The sequence below is a fragment of the Apodemus sylvaticus genome, chromosome 8, assembly GCF_947179515.1.
Source record: "Apodemus sylvaticus chromosome 8, mApoSyl1.1, whole genome shotgun sequence".
Classification (NCBI taxonomy): domain Eukaryota; kingdom Metazoa; phylum Chordata; class Mammalia; order Rodentia; family Muridae; genus Apodemus; species Apodemus sylvaticus.
The window spans coordinates 97,865,947-97,887,454 of NC_067479.1; the positions used below are offsets into that span (position 1 = coordinate 97,865,947).

At 50.3% G+C, this 21,508-nt stretch overlaps 3 protein-coding genes across 7 annotated transcripts in view; 2 read left to right on the forward strand and 1 right to left on the reverse strand.

The window, feature by feature from the left end:
• LOC127691107 (anthrax toxin receptor-like) overlaps positions 1-5,290 on the forward strand; it is a 51,116-nt gene extending 45,826 nt beyond the window's left edge. The window contains exons 16-18 of the mRNA XM_052190695.1: positions 428-691; positions 2,078-2,152; positions 4,874-5,290. Of these exons, the coding sequence (XP_052046655.1) occupies positions 428-691; positions 2,078-2,152; positions 4,874-5,290 (756 nt within the window). The remainder of the gene's footprint in view (positions 1-427; positions 692-2,077; positions 2,153-4,873) is intronic.
• Positions 1-19,731, forward strand: part of LOC127691108 (annexin A8-like) — a 24,748-nt gene extending 5,017 nt beyond the window's left edge. The window contains exons 6-10 of the mRNA XM_052190696.1: positions 15,842-15,932; positions 16,859-16,953; positions 18,057-18,170; positions 18,768-18,858; positions 19,616-19,731. Coding sequence (XP_052046656.1) covers positions 15,842-15,932; positions 16,859-16,953; positions 18,057-18,170; positions 18,768-18,858; positions 19,616-19,731 — 507 coding nt within the window. The remainder of the gene's footprint in view (positions 1-15,841; positions 15,933-16,858; positions 16,954-18,056; positions 18,171-18,767; positions 18,859-19,615) is intronic.
• The window catches only part of LOC127690621 (protein polybromo-1-like), a 131,136-nt gene that overhangs the window by 62,357 nt on the left and 47,271 nt on the right, over positions 1-21,508 (reverse strand). The gene's annotated exons all lie outside the window — the stretch shown is intronic.

Sequence of the window (21,508 nt, forward strand, 5' to 3'; positions counted from 1 at the left end):
TCATGAAAGGCTGGGGCAGACAGAGCCTATACCCGGGCCTGTTCTGGGGTAGGAACAGCTTCCCTGTCTGTGGGACAGGGCTGGCTTCAGAGTAGCCTGGAAGTCTGCCTCTGTGAAGGCCAGAGCCGGGTGGAGGAGGCAGTCATCGTATCACCTTCTGGCTGCACAACCTCCAGGCTAGGCTTCTGCCAGCAAGAGTGGCCTCAGGAGAAGTGAGAACACTGAAGCGGATGTTGGCACTTCAGGAAGCTCAGTGTCTACAAACCAAAAGGGCTTTGGTTATTCTTCTTAGGATTGAATTCCCCAGTAGGGAGGCCTTCCATCCACTGCATAACCTTAGCTGACTGAACCCACACTGCAGATGCTCTGTGAGTGTGCCCTGTCCACACACTGCAACAAGACACAGACCAGTTCATTTAACTTCTAGGATCCAGAAAAACAGAGCCCTCCTCCTGAATCGCCACCCGGTCCTCCTGATCCTGGTCCTGCTCCTGCTCCTTCTCCTGGCCCTGCGCCTGGTCCTGCTCCTGCTCCTTCTCCTGCTCCTGCTTCTCCTCCTGCTCTTATTTCTGCTTCTCCTCCTGCTCCTGCTGCTTCTCCTGCCCCTGCTTCTTCTCCAGCCCCATTACCTGTCAACACAAACCCTACTGTGATCGTTACCTGCTGTGGCTGTGGGAAGAGAGACATGCAGGTAACTGGGAGATGGGCAGGCTGTAACCTCTAGGCTTGGCTGGGGAGGGCAGGCACAGCCAACCATCACAACAAAAGTCTGAGTGTGGGAGGGACACAGAACATGTATTACTTTGTCTGAGGACGCCTGGACCCCTGTCTCTTCCCCGTGGCTGGAGGAGAGGATACACAGAGTGCTCCACAATTGCTTGCCCCCTCTTTTGCAGTGTCCAGTTCTGGACATGGCCACTGTGCCCCCATCTTGCCAGTCTCCAGTTCCCATGTCTTGGACTCAGCCCCAGCAGTGTCTTTGATGCCACCCTTAGTCTGAGAATGAACGAGCCAAGATGTATTGGGTGTATCCCATGCAAAGTCAGATACAATAAAAACAGAAAGGACCCGTCCTGAAAACTGGTCAAACGCCAGTGGCCCTGGCCAGCCTAGATCAAGACTTCTTATATACAAGCAAAAGAGCTTATCTATTGATCCCGAGGACCACTGAGTTACAGCATCGAGTTACAGGATAAAGGGAGTTGACCTGGAGCTCTTAAAGAGCATCGCAAGCTTCTTGTGTGGAGTTGAGCCCCGGGAGGCAAACAGCCATTTATCTGAAGCCTCCCTCCTATGAGGTCCAGGCCACCCCAAGAAAGGGGGGAGTCCCCATATGTAGCCCCGACAGGGATAGAGCAAAGGGCGAGTTGAGCCCCCCTCCCCCTGCCGTCTTCCCCCTGGCTTTGTAGTTTTCCTCCCTGCTCTGTCTCTGTCTGTGGTGAGGCTGTGACTTCCTCCTGAGAGCCCTGCCTGCCTATTCCCTGCCTGTGAGCTACAAAGAGATCAACGAAGGTCTCCTGAAAAGAAAATGGCCACTGCCAATGGCTTGCCCCACCCTCTCCATCAGGCTCACGGAATCCACAAGGCTGAGACCATGAGGCGTTCTACACTGAGGCCTGCTTTCTTGCCTCTCCAGTTTCCTCTACTTTAGCCTGGCCTGTAGTTCCTGACCCTTATTGAGACATGGGCCTCTGGCCTACTTGACTAATATGGCCGAGTTCTGTCCTTTCCCCAGGCCTTCTACCCAGACAGAGCCTTCACAAAACACATAACTCCCCCTGGAGACCTCTGCTTGCCACCACACACCCCTCGGGCCTCCCAACATCTCCAAAGGCAGCACCTGAGGCATCTTCCCACTCCAAACACTGTTTTGTCCCCACTTGTCCTGAATTCTCTTTGTTCAGCAATGACCACTCAAGCCTTTAGAATGGTCTCTCTGGGGAGAGGATGTGTTTTGTGGTCTTGTGTCTGTGTTGACAGAGTTCTAGGTAATTGGACCCAGTGTCCCTGGGGGCAGGGGTCAGGGGGAGCTCCCATGACATGCTGCTGAGTGCTTAGGGTCACATCTGCTTTTCAGGGAGAACTGGACACAAACTACAATCACCCAAACTGCCACCAAATGCCATTGGTTTGGTGCCATCCCAAGACGCAGGTGAGCCAGACAGAGGGAAGCCCTAAGGCACAGAATGGCCACTACTCTCATAGTTTAAATTTTTAAGTTTTGTGGTTTTGCAGTTTAATGTGAGCCATGTATTGTGTGTTGGCTGGGAGTTCCAGGTCCCTTCAGGGAGACAGTGTGACGTAAGCGAAGTGGAGCCTGAAGTCCCCTGAAAAGCACAAAGTGAAGTGCCAGCTGGGACCTGTAGCTTTCCAAGGCACGAAGTATGCTGTCACTGCTAAACCCACTATAGGGACAAATAAGGTGTAGGCTGGGAACTGGTTAGGTCAGGGACTCAGGAGGGCCTCCCGACCTAAAGCTTCCTCAGGACAGGCAGCCTAGAGCAAACACTAGCCCAGCCCAGCGGCAAGCTCAGCCAGTTTCTGTATGAAAGCACTCTGAGCAAGGGGGTTGGGGGCCTTGAGCCCAGCCTAGCAGCAAGGAGTCCGGGCAGCACTCAGGGTTCCTGCCCACGCCATCTTCCACTACAGGGCATGTCATGCTTTCTGAAGGCCCCCTCAGGCAGAGCCACAACCAGACCCTCTCTGGCAAGCAACAAAACAACAGGGATAAGTCCCTGGTAGAACTGAGGGTGCCTCTCCTTCCCTCTTAGAAACAGGGGAAGCTGCGTCAAAGTTACTCTTCCTGGTTGGGAGTGGCGCGCGCACATTGGCACACACACATGCACACGCACACACGCATACACTCGTACATACATATACACACACATACACACATATATGCACACACAGACACACAGACATACACACATATACACATATACATACATACATACACACACATACAGATACACACATACACACACATATACATGCACAGACACGTACATACAAATACACACACATACGCATGCACAGACACGTACATACAAACACACACATATACATACACACAAACACACACAAATATAAACACACACACACACACACACAGACTTGAAAGGGTCTCAGAAAGCTAATAAACCTCCATAGGGATGGCCCGGCCTTGAGTTTAGAGACCCTGCTTCCTAGAACCTCATCTAGCTGCTTGTTTGTTTGTTCCAGTGAATTCACATGTTTTTGTACTTCAACAAATCATAACCCAGGAAACTCTTCAGAAGTTTTAGGTCAAGCACAAACCTGGGCATTTTTTATAGTAGACGTAGTGGTTTTGCTTACTCCTGCTGGAGCTGCTTGGAGCCTGGCTCTCATTTTATCCTCACAAATGCCTCAGAAAAACTATAACTTCCATTTAAATAGACCTGTCCTAAGAACTTCCCATAAGCTAATGTTTAACCGAACCAACAATTCTATTGTTGGAAGAAAACTAGAGACACTGCAAAGTCATGAAACTTCCAACAGTCACGGTCAGTAGCCAACCAGGGCATCACCCTCCTGCCTGGCTCCAGGATTCTTACTGTGTGTGTACCTCCTTCTCTCTCCTGCTCTCTTCACAGTTGGGGAAACTGAGGCACTGGCATTTAGTCTGGGGCTTAGCATGGCAAGGTCAATGAGTGGTATAGCAGTTCCAGACCCTGTCCCAGGTCTCGTGGTGCCAGAGCAATGAATAGAAATATTTGGACCCTACATCTTATAGTATAAAGCATTGATATATGCGAAATGTTTATTAATATTCATATTGTGTGGGTCTTAAAGTAACCACTATTAAGTGGTGCTCAACATTTAGAATGTTACTTGTTCTTGAAGTTCAGAAATAAACAAGATAGGAAAGAGTCCAATTATTTATAGACATATGTAAACAAACCAGATGGAAATAAGAATTTCTTAACTATCCAGAGGAAGCAAAATAATTAGGCCCGAGAACCAAGGGTGAAACCACCACAGTCAATCACGAGGTCCTTTGAGGTCTTTGCAGACATATTGTAAGTTCACTGAAACCAGGAAGACAGTTGCGATAATACCGAAAATAGCTTGTAGAAAATCTTTCATGATCCTAAGGCAGATGCCAGGTTTTTTAAGGCAACTTATTTAAAACACTCAAGTCCAGGGGACCTTCCTGATTCCAACTTAATCAACCATCAGAGGATTTCTCTGAAAATAATAATTTACTCATGAGTTTCAGGGCCCTACAATGAGGTTCCCATATCCTGTAGCAAGCTGTGTACATATAAAAAGAGGCACAATAAAGAGAAACGTTAAAGGCAAAATTAGAAGGTTCACACAAGTTACTTAAGGGCCGTACACTTTGGCCACGGGGAATCATAAAAGAATATTAAAGGGCCTAGAACAAAGTTGACAAGGGCACCAGTCCACCTTTGAGCAGACTGTTAATCAATAGGTGTCCTTGAAGACATACTTTTGTGTGAGGGAATTTAAAAGGCCATGTATCTTTAGGCATCTGGGTTATAGGTTGCTATGGGGTTGCTGTGTATGGACAGCCATTGATGGTGTCTTTGTAGTGGTCTTTGGTCATTGTGATCCTAGCAGTGTTTGGTAGTTTGTCTACAGGAATGAAATTTCCTCATGCATAAATACTCAGCTTTCCATGTTATAATTTTGGTCTATATTAAGAGCTGACACAAGGAACTCCATGTTGATTATGATTTGATTTGATTCAAAGGAGCATCCGCAAGGTTGGCTCTGTCAGTGGAGCCCTGATGTATCTTGACTTCACTGCCTTAAGTCAAGGGACTTCGGCCTTCTGGCCCCATTCCAGTGACATCCCTGTGACCTTTATTTTGTTTCCTTTCTCCAGGGAACAGGTTCCAGGTTTGTGAAGCCCAGCTGCTCACAATCCTCTTGCCGCCAAAAGCTGCGCCTCTGTTCTGACAGAGATTGTTTTCAGCCTGCAGAACGACCATACCCCACAGGGGCCATTCTTCAACCCAATGAGGAGTATGTAAACATGACGCAGGCACGCTGCAGCCCAAAGCTCTCATTCCATCCGAGCCAAGAAAATCTCCCCGTTACACAGACGCTGTACTCAAAGATAGAGTCACCACCCAATCAGGAGCATTATACTTTCAACCCCCTACAGTCCCCATGCTTAACCAGGTACAGCAAGTCTCCTGGGAGGATGCTGCCTCTGCTTGCTCCCCACACCCGACAATCTTTAGAATCCCTTTGCCACACCCATCCCTTTCCCCCAATCTCTACAGGACCAAAGTTCTGAGTTCAAGAGGCTTTTGTTTATTGCATCGGACGCGTGTAGCCTCCGGTCTTAGATTGTGGAGAGTCAGCTCTGGTTTGGATCAGCAAAGTCCACACCTAGGGAGATGTTCACCGCCTAAGGTAAAATCATGTTGTTGCATGTACCAGGACAAAGATCCCTGGTCTCACTTCCTACTGGTCTGTCTTCATCTACCTGCAAAGGCCTGGCCAAATGGGAGCTTCCACAAAGGTGGGGCGGCCCCCACCTCAATCTTTAAATACTCTCCCAAATCCCTTTCTCTAAGTTTTTTTCTTCATCTGGACTTTGTGCTCCAGGTTTCCATTTCTTAGAGTCTTGAACATTGAATGCGCTCTGGGAGGAAATAAATCCTCTTCTGGAATCAAGACTTCTCTTTCTAGACATGTTGGGTGCTTCCCATGCCCAAGAGAGTCTGTCTCTGAACTTTACTGGATCAGGCAGACTTACTTCACCTGTGTGCCCTCTAAACCAGACTTTAACAGGGCCAAGTGTTCAGACCCCCATCACGTGCACTATGGCTGTGGGATCCCACAGGGAGCAGGTAGACCAGGATGAGGATCTAACAAGTCTCCCCAAGATCTTCTAAAGACTCTCCAGAAAGATCACGACATAGGTTATCAGTTGTAACAAATCTTGATGGATAATCAAATGTCTCCCTTCTGCGATCCCCATTCCATCCAGGCATGGTACTTGAATTTCTGTAAGGCAAATACAGGTGTAACTATGCCACACCTTGACTTGTAAATGGTATGGATTGAATCCATGGATAATGATGGGTAGACCACCTCTCCGTGCTTCCAAACTGAAAGCTACAGCAGAATGCCTGCCGTGTTATGAGGGGTTTTATGTGAGCTTTTCCTCTTCATCGTGAAACTTTGACCTTCAAAGCACCCATTCAAGGGGTTTCTGTTCCTTATGGCTACCCCAACTTTCCTGTCTTGCTCTGCCCTTTCCTGTCACAGCTTGAGCTGCATAGCTTTTACCTGGATAGGATCTAAGCCTCTCTCACCCATCCAGTCCCCTCCATCTCGGGCAGCTGTTTTCTACTGTCCATCAAACATCTCCTATGGAAGGAGTAAGGGCAAATTGGAACAGAGCTTGCTGATGACAAGGTATGAACTCAGATACCCCTGCCCCTCTCCTATTGCCAAAGACATATACTGCAGCAAGACTCTGATAGGTACAGTTGGAGTGCATCAGTCTGGCTTGGGCCTTAGTGGCCAGACCTCCTGCCTGCAGCCCAGGACTCTGTCACTACCCTGTAGGGCCCCCCACCTTAGAAATCAGAGACTGGTCACTTTTTCTTAAAAGAGTGACTGTTTGTGTGTGTATAAAGTGTTCTGCCTGAATGCCAGAAGAGGGCACCAGATCTCCTTATAGATGGTTAGGAGCCACCACATTGTTGCTGAGAATTAATCAGCAAGAGAGCAGCCAGAGCTCTTAATCCCTCAGCCATCTTTGCAGCCTGAGGCTGCTCACTTCTGGTGAGGCAGCCAGAACATCTAGAGGGAAGAGGTGGCCATGATTTATAGGATGCTCTTCCTCAAGGCTTGTCCTGGCTCCCAGGGTAACGGATTCTCCCGAGGCTGTATCGTTCAGAACTTCCTTCCCATGCTTTTCATCATCTCTCATCCTGGCCCCCATTGGGGCTCCTCGAAGCCAGGAGAGTCCCTCACACCTCTAGCAGTGACAGAGTGCTGTCCCTCTACAAGCTCAGGCCGGGCATACACATACCTTCACGCTCAACAGAAGCTCCTGTTCAGACAAAAGAGAGGTCTTGGCGCCCTCGCCCCATCTCCTTGTCTCTGCACCAGGATTGGCCCAGGATGCAGAACAAGTTTGGGTGGCAAATAAGGTGATCCATCGAAAGCCTCCCCTCTCTCTTCTCTCTCTCCTTTTTTCTCTGCCTCCTCCTTTTTTTTTACCTCTGTTCCTTTGTCCCCATCCCTTTCCTTTCCCCGTCCCTTCATTCTGTTCTGTACTTTGCCTTCCACACCTGTGAGGAGTGAGCCGCTGTTGGTCGGGGTTATTGGATGGGATTCCCCCAGAGAAGCAGAAATGGATCAGCATGGGGTAGAGAAGGACGTGCTTACGCTAATATGCCCTGCTCATAAAGCTAGGAAGAAGGAAAAGTCCTAATGTCTGTCCTGGGGAGGAGCGAGGGACCAACAAACCCAGCCAGTTTCCTGTGTCCGATCCCCCTAGAATACTCGTGTGTAAATGCCTATCCTCCAGTGTGGCACGAGGCCACGGGGAGTCACTGGGTTGTGAAAGAAGACCCTTGTTAGTAGAATTCGTGGCTTAAGGCCCCATCTGACCTATGAGAAGACAAGCAGAGGCATTGCAGAGCTGTGACAGACGCTCGTCCACCTTGACCTCTCTCGGACTTACCCTCCAGAGCCGTGAACAGGGCACCCCTCTGCTTGTAAGCCACAAGGTTCGTGGTAGTTTGTTATAGCTGCCAGGTTGGTCAGACCCAGTGAAAGCGATGTGCCTGCAGTGACCTCCCCCACCCCACCCCATCTTCAGCACTGGAGCTTCAAAAGGAAGAGTGGGGTGGGAGTAAAGGGAGGGAAGGCAGGCAGAAGCCGGGGATTGTAGAGAAGTCACCTACATCTCAACCAGTAAGTACCCTGGGGTAGCCAAATATGACCAAGCCCAGACACCCAGACCCACTACACTATCTGAACCGAAATATCCATGCAGGCTGGACTCTGGGTGACATGACGGCAGTCATGGGACGGTCTACTGGCTGGTGCCATCTTCGCCAGAAGACTTTTTTTCACAACTCTGTGAACGAGGAGGAGGGTCCCCAGAAGAAAAGTATCCGGATAACAAAGAACAACTCTTTTTCTTTCTTGACTCTCTTAGGTAACACTGAAAGCTTGCTAATACTTCCCAGGCCACACTAGAATGCACCCCCACCCCACAGGGGCGTGTCCCCCTTTTCAGCTGGTGAATGCACAGAGAAAGAGAGGTTGGCTTTGAGGCCATAGACTAAGCAGGTGTCCCCAAAGCACTCTTCATGGTGAGGAATTGGACCCAACACTCCCGTGAGTGACTGTCACGCCAGCCACATACTTCATTCCCGTCTGTCTCCACCCACGGTTCACTGCATCCCTAGGAAGCTGAGCCATGCCCACAGAAAAGAGCCCATCGCAGTGTACCCAGCCAAGCACAGCCTCCCCCGCAGAGTCCACCCCTGCCTCTGGCCTCCATCCTACAAACGGGGTCTCATATGCGTGCTAGGGCTGGGCCCAGGAAGCGGGCTTGTGTGTGAACTCACCTCACAGAGACCCTAGCAGCATGGACAATGTCTGCACAAGTTCAAACCAGATAGGGGAGTAACACAGGCTCCCACCACTAAGAAGCTATCTGTGATCGATACCCACTGGCAACAGTAAACAGAAAAAATAGTTTTCTCCAATGGAGTCTCGCTAGGTGTGCAAGCCACACACAGGGGAGTGCTTGGCAAATTCAAGGCGAACTCAGTGATATTTTTGTAGATAGTTTGTCTCACTTTGCTTTGTTTGTTTTTTTTTTCTTATTGGATTTTTGCTTGTTTATTTTTATTTGTGGTGTATGGTGTGGTGTGTGTCTGTATGTGTATCTATGTGTGTATGTGTGCATATGGTATGTGTGTGTTTGTGTGTATGTGATGTATAGTGTGGTATGATATGTGTGGTGTGTGTGTGTGTCGAGGTTTGGTTTGCTTTGCTTTGCTTGTCTGTTTAAAGGGAAAGAGAAAATCATATGATGTTGGACAGGTGGGGAAGAGGGTCTGGTAAGAACAGGAGAAGGGAAAACATGATGAAATATATCATACGATTTATTTTATGGGTCTGCATTGCCAACAGCATCATTGCTGCCTTGGAATTCCCGAGCCGCCTTGACCGAGCACCTCAAACCAGTACTCAGCACCTCACACCAGGCTGCAAGGTTGTGAGAGGAGACATCACCTCCTCAGACAAAGGAGGGAGGAGTGACCCTGGGCTCAGGATCCCTGGAGTAGTTTGGCATGACAGGCACCGAGTGTAGACAGCAAAGCAAGGTTTGGCTCAGGAGCCTGGATGTAAACTCAGGAGTCCTAAATCCAGTGATGTACTTCCTTGTGAGTAGAATTCCTGCAACGCTCTTTCTTGCTATCTGGTTGTCTGGGGGTAGGTTGAGCCTCTCAGGAACAGAACCCAGAGAGCTGTGGACCTAGTGGGACTTGCCAGGTAAGGAGGCCAGGGCTCAGTTTATGAGGTGGTCTCGGGCCACATCTGTAGAACATCTGTAGAAGTTGTCCCCTGGGTCTAGAGGCGACTGAGAATATCACCTGTATATCCTACACCCCTGCTTAGGGCCATTCTGCCTTGGTAACCTCACACATTCTGCATTCTGGGCTTAGGCTGTCATGCTGAGGTCTGGGGAATGAGGGTGAGGGAGCCGGTGTTAATGCTACACTCTTCCACCAGATGGCGCCCAAAGCTTACATTTGGTCACTAAAGGGCTCTCCAAGTTTCACTGCATAAACCAAATACAATGCAACCCCCTCATCATTTAGCTGACTTTGCCCATTTCAAATGGCTAGAAGTACATTTCCCTTTCTAGAGATGTTTCTTTAAAACGTCAAGAGTCTGACTGCCTGGAAGCAGAACCCTGCATCACCCTAAGTCCCCAAACCAAACAGCCCCCAAAGCAAAGAGCTACTTCCTGTACTGAACAGCAGGAGGCACTGGGACCCACCAGCCCTGAGCCAGCACATACAGTAGGATCTGAGGCCCCATGGCACTCCGCCCGGATTAAGCAAATTTCTTCCACCCTCATTTTCTTGTTTGTATGACCCTCCTGGGTCAGCTAAATGGGAGGAAATACAGGCTACAGTGAATTCCTCCAAGAGGACCCCATCCAGTGCACGTAATATCTCAAGTCCTGAGTGGCTCCATTGCTCAGGGAAGGAAGAATGTGGGCACACATTTGGTAGATAAAGGGGTTCTACCTCATGCCAGGGGTACACGGTGACATGAAGCTTAACTGGAGCTATATGGATGGGATGGTTGAACCCAGAAATCCCTACAGAGGTTGCTACCTTCCCTGGGCCATCCAAGGACCCTCAACATTGCTGCTCCTTGAGGGGACCCATCTCAGTCACCTGTACTGCCCGACTTGGGCTGGACCCTTCTGGTTCCAGAATCACAGACTCTAGGAACTCAGTGTCTGTCCCTGTATGAAAACATCTCAGTACAAACAAGCATGGGTAAGCACCAGCCTAAAAATGCAGGGGAATCCAAGCTTCCAAAGGCCTGGAATGAGCCCGCCATCACTGTGAGCAGAGGCGGCTGGGACCTTCTTCCCGTTTGCGGCATTTCACAGCACTGTGGCTCAATGGCTCTCCAGTTTCCCAGCAGCTCTGGTAAGTAGCTGCCTCCCCAGGGCATGGCTACCTTCCTCCTCTCTGCTCGCCAGCCCAGATCCATCCCTGCCCATGCCACAAGAGAGAGATGACAACTCTGTTTGTAGAACAAAGAACACTGGAGCCGGGGGTGGGAACTTTGAACATTTCACATCATGGAGCCATTTTTAAAAGGCCATTGTGTGACCTAGTGGCCCCTGCAGCAGGGTCTGAGCTGGATCCCGTGGACACTTGGTTCCTCTGTGAGGCGCATGGGACAGCTTTCCTCTCCCGGTTCTGAAATGAAATTCTGCCATCAGGCATTGATTGGGTCATCTCCTGAGTGACATGGACTGGGAAGCTGCCTAAGGCTCCTTCTTGCTGGGTGGCCTGTGGGTGGTGAGGCGCAGAGCCTCCTATATGGATGGACTTCTGGGGACCCAGGCAACTGTGGCTTGAGGGTCCTACCGCTGGTATGGGGGTGTGATGACTGCCAGTTTGCTCTGGGCTTGTGCTATAGGCCCCTACATGAACCAGTTAGAACTGGACTGGACGTGGAATTGATGCCTGAGGATGATGACACAGAACAGAAGGCCCAGATGAAGCAAGGCTGTCAGGACTGGCTGGGGCTGAAGACCAGGATATTAAAATCTAACCCTTCAAAAAGAAAAAGATACATTCTTCAAGGTTTCCTTGGATTTAAAAGTCACTTGGTAATGTTTTCATGAGGGCTGAGAGCTTTAGGAGCCTTCCTGGAACTGGGTAGTGCTCCCAGAGACAGCAGCCTCATGCTGAAAGGTAGCTAGGAGCTAGCTCAGCTAAGGGGTCGGCTAAGAAGAGCTGTGCTGACGGACATTCGAAGAAGAGTAGGAAATTCCCAAAATCGAGCTTCTTGGAAGCTAGTTGGGAATAGTCCTCCTGCCCCTTGGCAACTAGCTTCTCCTATCTGCCCTTCCCCTCCCCCACCTAGCCCTGTGGGAGGCAGCAGCCTCTCACCCCATGAGAGTTGGTAGACAGTTACTCTGTTCACAACAACTGTCATTTAAGCAAATTATGTAGGTGCTTGGGAATGTTTCCCTCTAGCACAGGGAACCCATACCTGCTTCCTAGGACTGTGACCATGACCCGAGGGTCCAGCGTTACAAGATGGTTAGAGAGGGATTTAGACACAGTGCACCCCAGGGAACATGGCTGTTTCCCTGTCCTTTGCTGAACTCATTGCACTGAATAAAGATGGTAGTAAGCAGAAGGGCTGCGTGTGGGATTCCTTCTTTCTGTGACTGAGGCCTAGCCAACCTCAAGAAGCTACAGTCATGTTTACTTTCAAAAGCTACCTCATAGTTTCCAAGCTATGTGACAGCCACAGCCCAAACATTTGCAACAAGTGATGTGATCCTCAGGGCAGGCCTGGGTGGGGCCTGGGAGCCTTAAGAGGGACCCAGAGCCAAGCAGAGCCTGAGGTGGCAGGGAGGGAGTGCTGGGTGGGGCTGGCCCTGTGTACACAACCACACCCACTAGCCTGGAGAAGAAAAGTCCAGTCACTGAGTAGAGGACAACTAGTGTTTCTTCATCTCCCTGGGAAAAGCAGCAAAACATTAAAAAAAATGCAAAAACATTAAAAAAAATGTTTTTAACTGCAAAGGAAAAGATAAAGTTTCGAGAGTCCAGAGGGAGACTTGTGTGGGGAAGCCACTCGAGTGCTTCTGTGGGTGTGTCCAGTGTGTGAGTCTGTGCTTGGAAAGCCTCCAGCAGGCTGCTCCTTGCAGAGGTAACAGGATGTGAAAGCTCTCCAGGGTCCGGGACATTGATTTGGGGGGAAGAGTCGCTCTGTTTCAGCATTTGAAAGTTCTGAGTAGGTTGGATCTAGATCTGGAGAAGGAGCCAAGACAGAGGGAACACCAAGGGACTTGAATATTCAACAGGCTGAGGGGTTGAAGGACTTTTGAGCAGCAGGGAGCCACCTTACTCTTTAATGCTCTGGGTGAGCATGTAGCCATTGAAGGAACCCATCAGTACCAACAGCTCAGAGTGGGAAAGGGAATGGACTAGGACCCCAGAGCACCGAGCGTTTGGTTTTATGTTTTTGTTTGTTTTTTGGGGTTTTTTGTTTTTGTTTTGTTTGTTTGTTTGTTTGTTTGTTTTTGACACTGGGAGAAGGGAGAGTTGGCAGCTGGACTTAGCTCTCGGGGAGCCACGTACAGCTGAGACACCTTGTGGCAGGCACAGAGCCGCAGGTGCTGTGCACCTCTCCCAGACCGGCCTGGGAACTTTCAGAGGGAAAGCTGAGGTTCCGGGACACCTGGTAGCTTGCTCAGATTCCTTGGACAGCTTAGATAAGAGAAAGCCCAAAGTCTCTGCAGGAGCCCCCAGGCTCCACAGAGGCAGAAGACCCAAGGTGGTCCAGTGTCAGGGAAATCTTTGTTGCTATGACAACACCCAGAGAGAAGCTGTAGGTGTAGATGCCAGGCAGGGTTCTCTGGACAGATAGGAGAGACTAGAAGACAGGAAGAGATGAGCTCTCATCCTGACCCTCGGGGAAAGCAGTCAGAGCAGTGACTTTGTAGAGTTTCCCATCAGCTGCTGGCAATACGCCTTGCGCAGGTACGCACAGCAGGGACTTAAGTGTTGGGCAGTTCCTAAAGTCAGGTGCCAGCCAAAATATACTGACTCTAGGCCCTGCACTCAGTAGAACAGGGCAAAGGGCCACCTGCTTGGGGACCTGATCAGATTGGCAAGATGATGTGGGTATTCTCGGAACCTTCTGTATGGGGACACTCCTATAGGCATCTCTCACCATTGTCACTAGGATCTCACAGCAAGTCTGTAAGACCGGTAGCTTTACACACAAGGGAGGAAACTGAGCCTCAAGTACACTTGACAGGCACCACGGCTGCCACACAAGTAAATGTTTAGGCCTGGGCAGCCTGAGCCCGGATGTACTCAGTCATCTGGGGATGGCTGCCACTCGGGAGAGCAGACTCTTGGGGGAGGAGGGCAGCGAGGCATCTGTATCGCCATTGAAGCCCAAATGTTCCCCCAGTACAAAGCTGAATTGGGTACAGGACTGGAGAGGTCAGAAGAGTGACAGAGATTGCCTGTCTTCAAACCACGTTCCCCCCTTTGTGGCCCTCTTGAGGAGGTAGCCAGTGAAGGCACCAACAGAAGTGTGGCAGTTCTGCATGCCCACGACAGGGGTTTCCAGACATAGCGTCCTGGGAGTGTGTCTGTCTTGACCCACTGGCCTCAGCTCCATCAGAAGCCCTAGGCTTCCGTGTGACATACAGAGGCTGGGATAGATGCCTCCTAAGCCCCACTCCAGGCAGGCCTATCTTTGGTACCCAGAATGCTGCTCTCTGTCTATAGAACCTTAACAACATGGTGGTATCTGAGCCACCCCTGGAACTTGCTGACAAATATGGGTCCCCGAATGCTCTGAGGGACACTCCCCAGCGACTAGGTTTCTGACACTACTTCGGGTCAGGCAGTGAAACTAGGAAGTGAGAACTTGAATGCTCCCCACCCCAACTCGATGGTAAACCCGCATGTCTGTGGGTGAGGCGCTCTGCCCTGAAACATTCCAATAAAACCCAGTGTCTGGAAAAGTGTGAATCATCTGCAGAGTGGGGGAGGAAGACAGAGCTCAGGTTCTGAATCATGCTGTGGGTGAAGGGCCAGCTTTCGAACTATGCCACTGAGCCCAGGCTCCTAGTCTGCAAAATGGAGCATTAGCTCCTAATACACCTGCTAGAGAAGGCGGCGAGCTGAGCAGCCTGTTTAATGTGATTTACAGAGAATGACATTGACTTCTAGTAGTTGCAGTGTGTGACCTCAGAAGCAAGGAGTGTGTATATGTGCGTGTGTGTGCGCGCGCTCGCGTGTGCGTGCGTGTGTGTGTGTGTGTGTGTGTGTGTGTGTGTGTACAGTGGAGCAGCATCTGGCTCACTGGAGAAATTTTCCCCAGGAATTATTTCTAACAGTTCCTGTTATAAAACATGGTGCAATTAACAGGACAGGAAGCTCTATTTCTGCATACGTGAAAATCAACCAAAGGATACAAAAAGACGCCTTGTTCCTTTCTCAGAAGCAGGACCCCTCAGGATATGCTGCCGGTGGGGACCTGTCTGTCGTGTATTCTCAGGATCTGACCTGAGGCTTGAGTGGAAGGATGGAGAGACAGTCAGTCAGTGTAGGGAGAGAAGGAGAGGTGGAAGATTCAGGAAAGGAAACTAAGAGAAAAGGAAGTAATGAGGGTGGAGAGGGGAGGGAAAGAAGGAAGCAGGGATGAACGGAAAGGCCAGACAGATGGGTGTAAGGACCGTGTAGCCTGGTAGAGAATTGGTGAACATCTGGGCGAATGTGTGGGTTGGAAAGCAGGAGGGTGGATGGGGAACAGCGGAAGAGCTGTGTGGACAGGTGAACGACCTGAATGGCTTTGACTAAACTCTCCACCTGAAGGACCCAGGTCTCCCTCATTCAATCGTACCCCCAGTTCCCTCCACTCTTTACCACCCCTTCCCCTAAAGCACACATGTCAGAAGGGCCGTGCATCTTAGGCATCTGATAAATTATGCAGAACACACATATAAGTGGCCCCTGCACGTGCCCTGGACTGGAGGCTTGTAAGTCAAGGGTCTGGGTGTACTCTGATTATCAAGTTTATCGCACAATCCTTAGAACATCCTGCAGTTCTTTCTAAACTTAACCCTCAGCCCAATATGATCCCATCCTCTTGCAGACCACCTGAGCTTTGGAGATACCCAGCTTGTCTCCTAGTCCTCTGAAATACACTGCACCACAGGAAAGACCAGAATAGGCATAGAGCCTTCCTCACAAGCAGAAAACTATGTCCAGATCTAGACACAAAGCCATTCCTTATGAGTTCATTTCCACCCATCCTGCTGTATCCAGCGCTGAAGCAAAGTTGTGTGTGACCAGTCTGCTATCTGCTCTGAGACAACAGGTAGTTTCTTTTTACAAGCTCTAGTCCCAGCTGCATCATTGGAGTTGGAACTGTCAGCCACTGCCCTGCAAGGCTTCATCTGGTCTCAGAGCCCAGGGGAAGTCTTTAGCCTAAAAGGGTGGATTACATGGTAAGGCAGGAGGTTCCCCTACCTTTCTTGTATTTTCCATGATGAGCAGGCCTGTTTGTCTTGCAGGTTGAACAGGAGGGTGTCAGCGTGAAGGGCAGTTTACATTTTAACCCAGACCCTGATGCAGAGACCCTCTACAAAGCCATGAAGGGAATTGGTGAGTTACCACCCATGGCCTGGTCACCGGGGTCTCACATGCTCTGAGTGACTCCGTTACTTAACGACACCACACCGGCTCTGAGGTGGGTGGGTGGCTGTTCCGTCCCAAGTGACAATGGCAGGAAAGGCCATCAGTCTGATATTTGTCACTTGTAAAATGGCTGCCAGGACTCTGGACTCGCTGGTTCCCTTCTGCTTCACAGCATAGGCACACACTTGCCAATCCATCAGAAGAAGAGGGATTGGCACCAGGCCCTCTGTGGGCATGGGATAGGAGTTTAGGTGTGGTGCTGAGGCTAGGGCCATCAGCAGTCACATGGACCCTGAAGCTTATCCTCTACCCTGTGCTGGCTGACCAGACAGCCAACTGCTTCTGCACCTCACAGGATCGTGAGTGGGAAGGGACCGGTTAATGCTAGGACTTGGTCTCACCTCTCAGCTGGCTCTGCCCAGAAAGTCAAAGACAGCTGCCCTTCCCAGAGGGGCCTAGACTGCATCCTCACACCCATTGCTTCCTGTGAAAACTTTGCTGTTATCCTCACTTCCAATATGAGCAAACGCAGGCTCCAGGAGATGAGCTCACTTGTCTATGACCTGCAAGGCAGACTCTCAGAACCAATGGTCTGGAGTTTTCTGTGATATCCCTCTAACGTGACCAACACAAGGCAAAGACTTAGGATATCTCCCTTGGGCATGCTTCAAAGGCCCACAGCCGGTCTCCTAAGCTCCCTGCCCTTGGCTGCTATGCTCATGCCTGAGTCACACCCAACAACACTCTGTAAGCTGGAGATGGAGAACAGAGAGATGCGCTACCTGCGTGTCTTGTTTACGCCATGGAAATTGGGCATTTGATGCTCACGCCCTCTGCAGTCTTTTCTGATGCCCCCAGAGGTAGAGGGGATTCTCACACTATACCCCCTGCAGGAACCAATGAGCAGGCCATCATTGACGTGCTCACCAAGAGGAGCAACGTGCAGAGGCAGCAGATTGCCAAGTCCTTCAAGGCTCAGTTTGGAAAGGTCAGGGTAGATGCTGAAGACCGGGCAGCTGCTCCCAGGATGGAGATGTGTGCATAGGGGACCTTGCATTGAAACAGTACTCCCATTCATCATCCACAGTCAAGTTTCCCTGAATGTTCTGGTTTTTTTTCTGGAAGACCTATTTATAGCTCCCAAACCCCGGCCTGGCCTTAGCCTTGCATGGGTCTAACCCCATTTCTTCCCTGTTCTCTCTCACTGCAGTCTGGGATATCCCTCAGGATCCCAAGCTCCCTCCATCTTTGTCTCCACAGCTCCCTCCATCTTCGTCTGTCCCACCACCTTAACTGTCCTCCCTCTTCCCTGCCCCCTGACAATACTTCTGAAGCACCGGCACTTGCTTTTCACAGTAGCATTACTCGCATGCTCCTCCCCTGCCTCTGGATACTCTAGGGGCACTCTGGCTGCTCACAGCCCTTAGCACACAACCAGGAGTTTGGAGGCACACCCTGAATGCCAGAAGTTTGTGCACAGACATGTGGGTGCCTGGAGTCTCTCCCTCTGCTCACAGATTTAACAGAAAAACATCAATGATGGAGTTTGTGTTCCCAAGTGAAACCTACGTAACACCTTTTCCTTTCCCTCCAAGCTACACATTACCCTCCATGTTCAACTTCAGAAAGGTTGGGTAACTTCCTAAGGTGCCAGAGCTCTTAAGCCACAGGTCTGACAGCCCTGTACAAATCAGCTGTGTGTGGCCTAGTGGCTTCTTATAGACATGTGTGGCCTTAGGAAAAGACAGGTTGAGACAGAATCTTGGAGTCTTTCCTTCTCTCCCTTTCTCCTCTCTCCCCAATCCACTCTTTCCCTCTTCTCACTGAATCATGTAATGTTAAATTAAGCCTGATGCTGCCACCCTCAGATCTTGCAGTCCTGAAAGCAATTACAATCCGATTTCCTTGAGTTTAGAATGTGCCCGGTATTGGACTGTATGCTGAGCTGTCACACGTTTGTGTCACCACACCAACAGGGCAGAGTCCATGTGGGAAGGAGGAAAGAGGCCCCAGGCCAGCCCTCACCAGCCGCCTGCACTCCAGTGGGCTTAGAAGATAAGTCATCCCAGTCTTTCTTTGTGCCTGTCTTAGGACCTCACTGAGACCTTAAAGTCAGAGCTGAGCGGCAAATTTGAGAGACTCATCGTGGCCCTCATGTACCCGCCATACACTTACGAGGCCAAGGAGCTGCACGATGCCATGAAGGTACTCCACTTTGCCATACATTTGAATGCCCACCCGGGCCCCGGCTGACCTAATGAGCTTCAGGCTGCTCCTACAGCCACCCAGCAGTGGGGCTGACCAGTCACAAGGCAGAGTCAGATCCGTACTTCTCAGAATAGGGTTGGACTGGGAGGAGTGCAGGCAGGGCATCGGAAGCCCGTCTCTGCAGTCTGAGCACTGCCCCTCAGCCGCCCTTTGCTTCACCACTGCTGTGACTCTGGCAGATTAGCTGGTACTGGAGACCCAGAAACCACAAGCATTTCCACTGGTAGGATGCTCAGTGCAATCTGTGCCAGGCATTTTACAGCTGCGACCTCTAAGGCCACCTTCAGGGCAGGGTTGCTTCATTCTCCTCATTGACAGATAAGTGTGCTTAAAGGTAGGAAGGTTGTGCCACCTAGGTGAGATCACCCAGCTAAAGACTGGAGAGCTGAGGTAACTGTCCCAAGACACTATAGTGGGAACTCAATATTGCACCTTCAACAGAAGAGGGCAGAGGAGGCCATGACCAAAGCTTCGGAGAAGGCAGTGCAGGAGACAGGGGCAGAGCATTCCAGAACATAGAGGTTTCTTCCCCAGGGCTTAGGAACCAAAGAAGGAGTCATCATTGAGATCCTGGCTTCTCGGACCAAGAACCAGCTGAGAGAGATAATGAAGGCATACAAGGAAGGTAAGGGCTTACAAGGATGGTGGGGTGGAGACCTAGAAATGGCATAAATTTTGGCAGCCTGATGGGGAAAAGGAGTCAGGCAGTTCCCAAGGGAACTCAGCCAGAGTCCCAAGGAGCCTTTGGAAGGTCTTTTGAGATAAATCCAACAAGTGCCCACATTTGCCAAATCCAGTGCCCAGCAGTGATTGAGCATGGCTCAGACATGGGGAGAGAGGTGTGTGCCCAGCTAAGCTCACGACCCTTAATGCTGTGGCAGTGCTGGGGACAGAGACAGCAGTGGACAAGAGAGTACTTGTTGGCTGTATATGGGTTGACCCAGAACACTGGAAAGGGTCATCAGCTAGGTCTTCATTATACTAGGGGAGCCCCTCTGGCCAACTCCCCCATATAGTGCATAGCCTGCCAGGCAAGCAAAGGCCAGCCAGTCCTCCATGCTGTGCTTCTGGCTAAAGGACTCTAAAGCCTCTGGCTTTGCTCAACCTGGCAACAAAATGATCTCAATCTGCAGGCTCTGGTCTGGCTCTCTGGCCTGATCTTTGTCTTCCCTTAGCTTGCTTGCACGTTTATGTCAACATCTGAATGATTACCTAGACAAATTTTTGCCATGTGGACATCTAAATGCTGTGTACACCTTCTGCGCCAAGAACTTGTCCTCCTGTGGGAAGACGTGTGGGAAGCAGGTCTGGAGGAGGAAAGTGGACTCTGCCGGGCCCTAGGTCACTCACTGCCCATTCCCTCTGGGTCTGTTTTCCTGCAGACTACGGATCTACCCTGGAAGAAGATATCCAAGGAGACACGAGTGGCCATATGGAGCGGATTCTGGTGTGTCTCCTGCAGGTAATGCGGCACAGGCTCCAGGACTCTGTGGCTTAGAGGTCCAAAGAGATCCAGGATCCATCCCAGCACAGCCCTTGGGTCATGACTCTGAGGGAAGGGCTGGGCTATGGGGAAACCCAGTGGTCTGGGGGCACGTGCCCAATGCCCTTCCCCCCAACCCCGAGGAGAAGGAAGACCCACAGCCAGTCTCCTGCACCTTCTCTGAGGCCCATCCATGTACTTCTCCAATTCCAGCTGCAGCAGCAAGCCTCCCTCTCTCCCAGCGTAGCCCTGGCACCAGCTGTCTGCTCTGGACTGTCCTTAGCAAGAATCCTGTTTGGTGGCTTTTGTCAGAGTTCCCTTTACCTCTCTATCTCCTCTGACGATTGATTCCAAGTCCCCTTTATTCCTACAGAGCTAAGTCGGACATGTGTGAGGTCTCTTCTCCCTTCATGCAAGCCCTGAAGAGAATCCGGTTTTACAGCTTTGGTTGTTGGCACAGCCCTGTTTCTCTGTGACCATGGGTCCTCTCTGCTTATGGTCTAGCCAGGAGTCTGTACTGAGAAAGGTTTGTCCTGGCGCTCTCACTCCTTAGCTTTCTCAGAGAGATAGCCCACCCCATCTCAGAGGTTCTAGCCTCCTATCCAGGTGTTCGACTCCCCTGGAGCTAGTCCATTTTCTTCTGCCTGACAGACAAGGGCCAAGCGAGTTCCAGGAAACTGAGCCCAAGCTTCTTCTATGACTGAGATGTGAATCATAGTTTTCTCTCTCTGAGGGCTTCTGAGGGCTTCCAATAACCTTTTAGGAATTCTTCTCAAGCAATGCATACTTGACAACTGTACTGGCAGCCCTGTTACACAGTATTACTGCTCTGATCACATCATTCTCAGAAAACCTGAGTACTATGCAGGTAAGAACTTTGCATTTTTTAAATATTAAGTATCTGAATTTAGTTACTTTTCTAATTGTTATAACCAAATACATGTCTTAAGTCAAACAACGTAAGACAAGAACGATGTGTTTAGGTCCATGGTTTCAAAGGGTTTGGTCCATGGCTATTTGGTCTACATGAACTTGGGCAGAGCATCATTAGTGAAGGAGCATTATGTCAGAGAAGTTCTAGCATGATAGCAAGCAGAGCAAGAGAGGAAAGGGCCAGATATCACCAAAGACTCTCTCCCTGTGACCTACCTCCTCCAGCTCCACCGCATCTCCTAAACTTTCAAGAACCTTCCAAAATGCACTAACAACTTAGGACCAGGTTTTCAACACATGAGCCCTTGGGGGCAGATCAGACTCAAACCCAACTATGTCTAACATGTATTTGTCACTCAGTGAATGGTTTCTAAAGAAAGGCAAGTAAGGGTAAAGAATTAGAGGATGAAACATCTCACAGGTATAAAACGGGGCCAATATTTGTGTGTGTGTGTGTGTGTGTGTGTGTGTGTGTGTGTGTGTGTGTGGCCTCAAACTTAGAAATCCACCTGCCTCTGCCTCCCGAGTGCTGGGATTAAATATGTGCGCCACCTCCGCCTGGTAGGACCAATCTTTAGTGGCCTCGGATTCTGAGAGCTCTCTGTGGGTCCTCAGCCAACCCTAGTAAACAATAGTTCAGAGGCAGATCTAAGGGAAGATGGTAGCTGCTCTCAACTCGTTTGACCACAGACCACTTTTGAGTCTGCCACTGTTGGAACCGATTGAGAAGACTGTACCCCAGAGCCAGTCACAGGAGGCAGAAGGGCAGTGACCAGAGCAAGGGCTTGGCACTGGTGTCATGCTGTGGGAAGGGTAAAGCTGGAGTGTTGGGCTTGGCCTATCTGGTGTTTATTTTTTA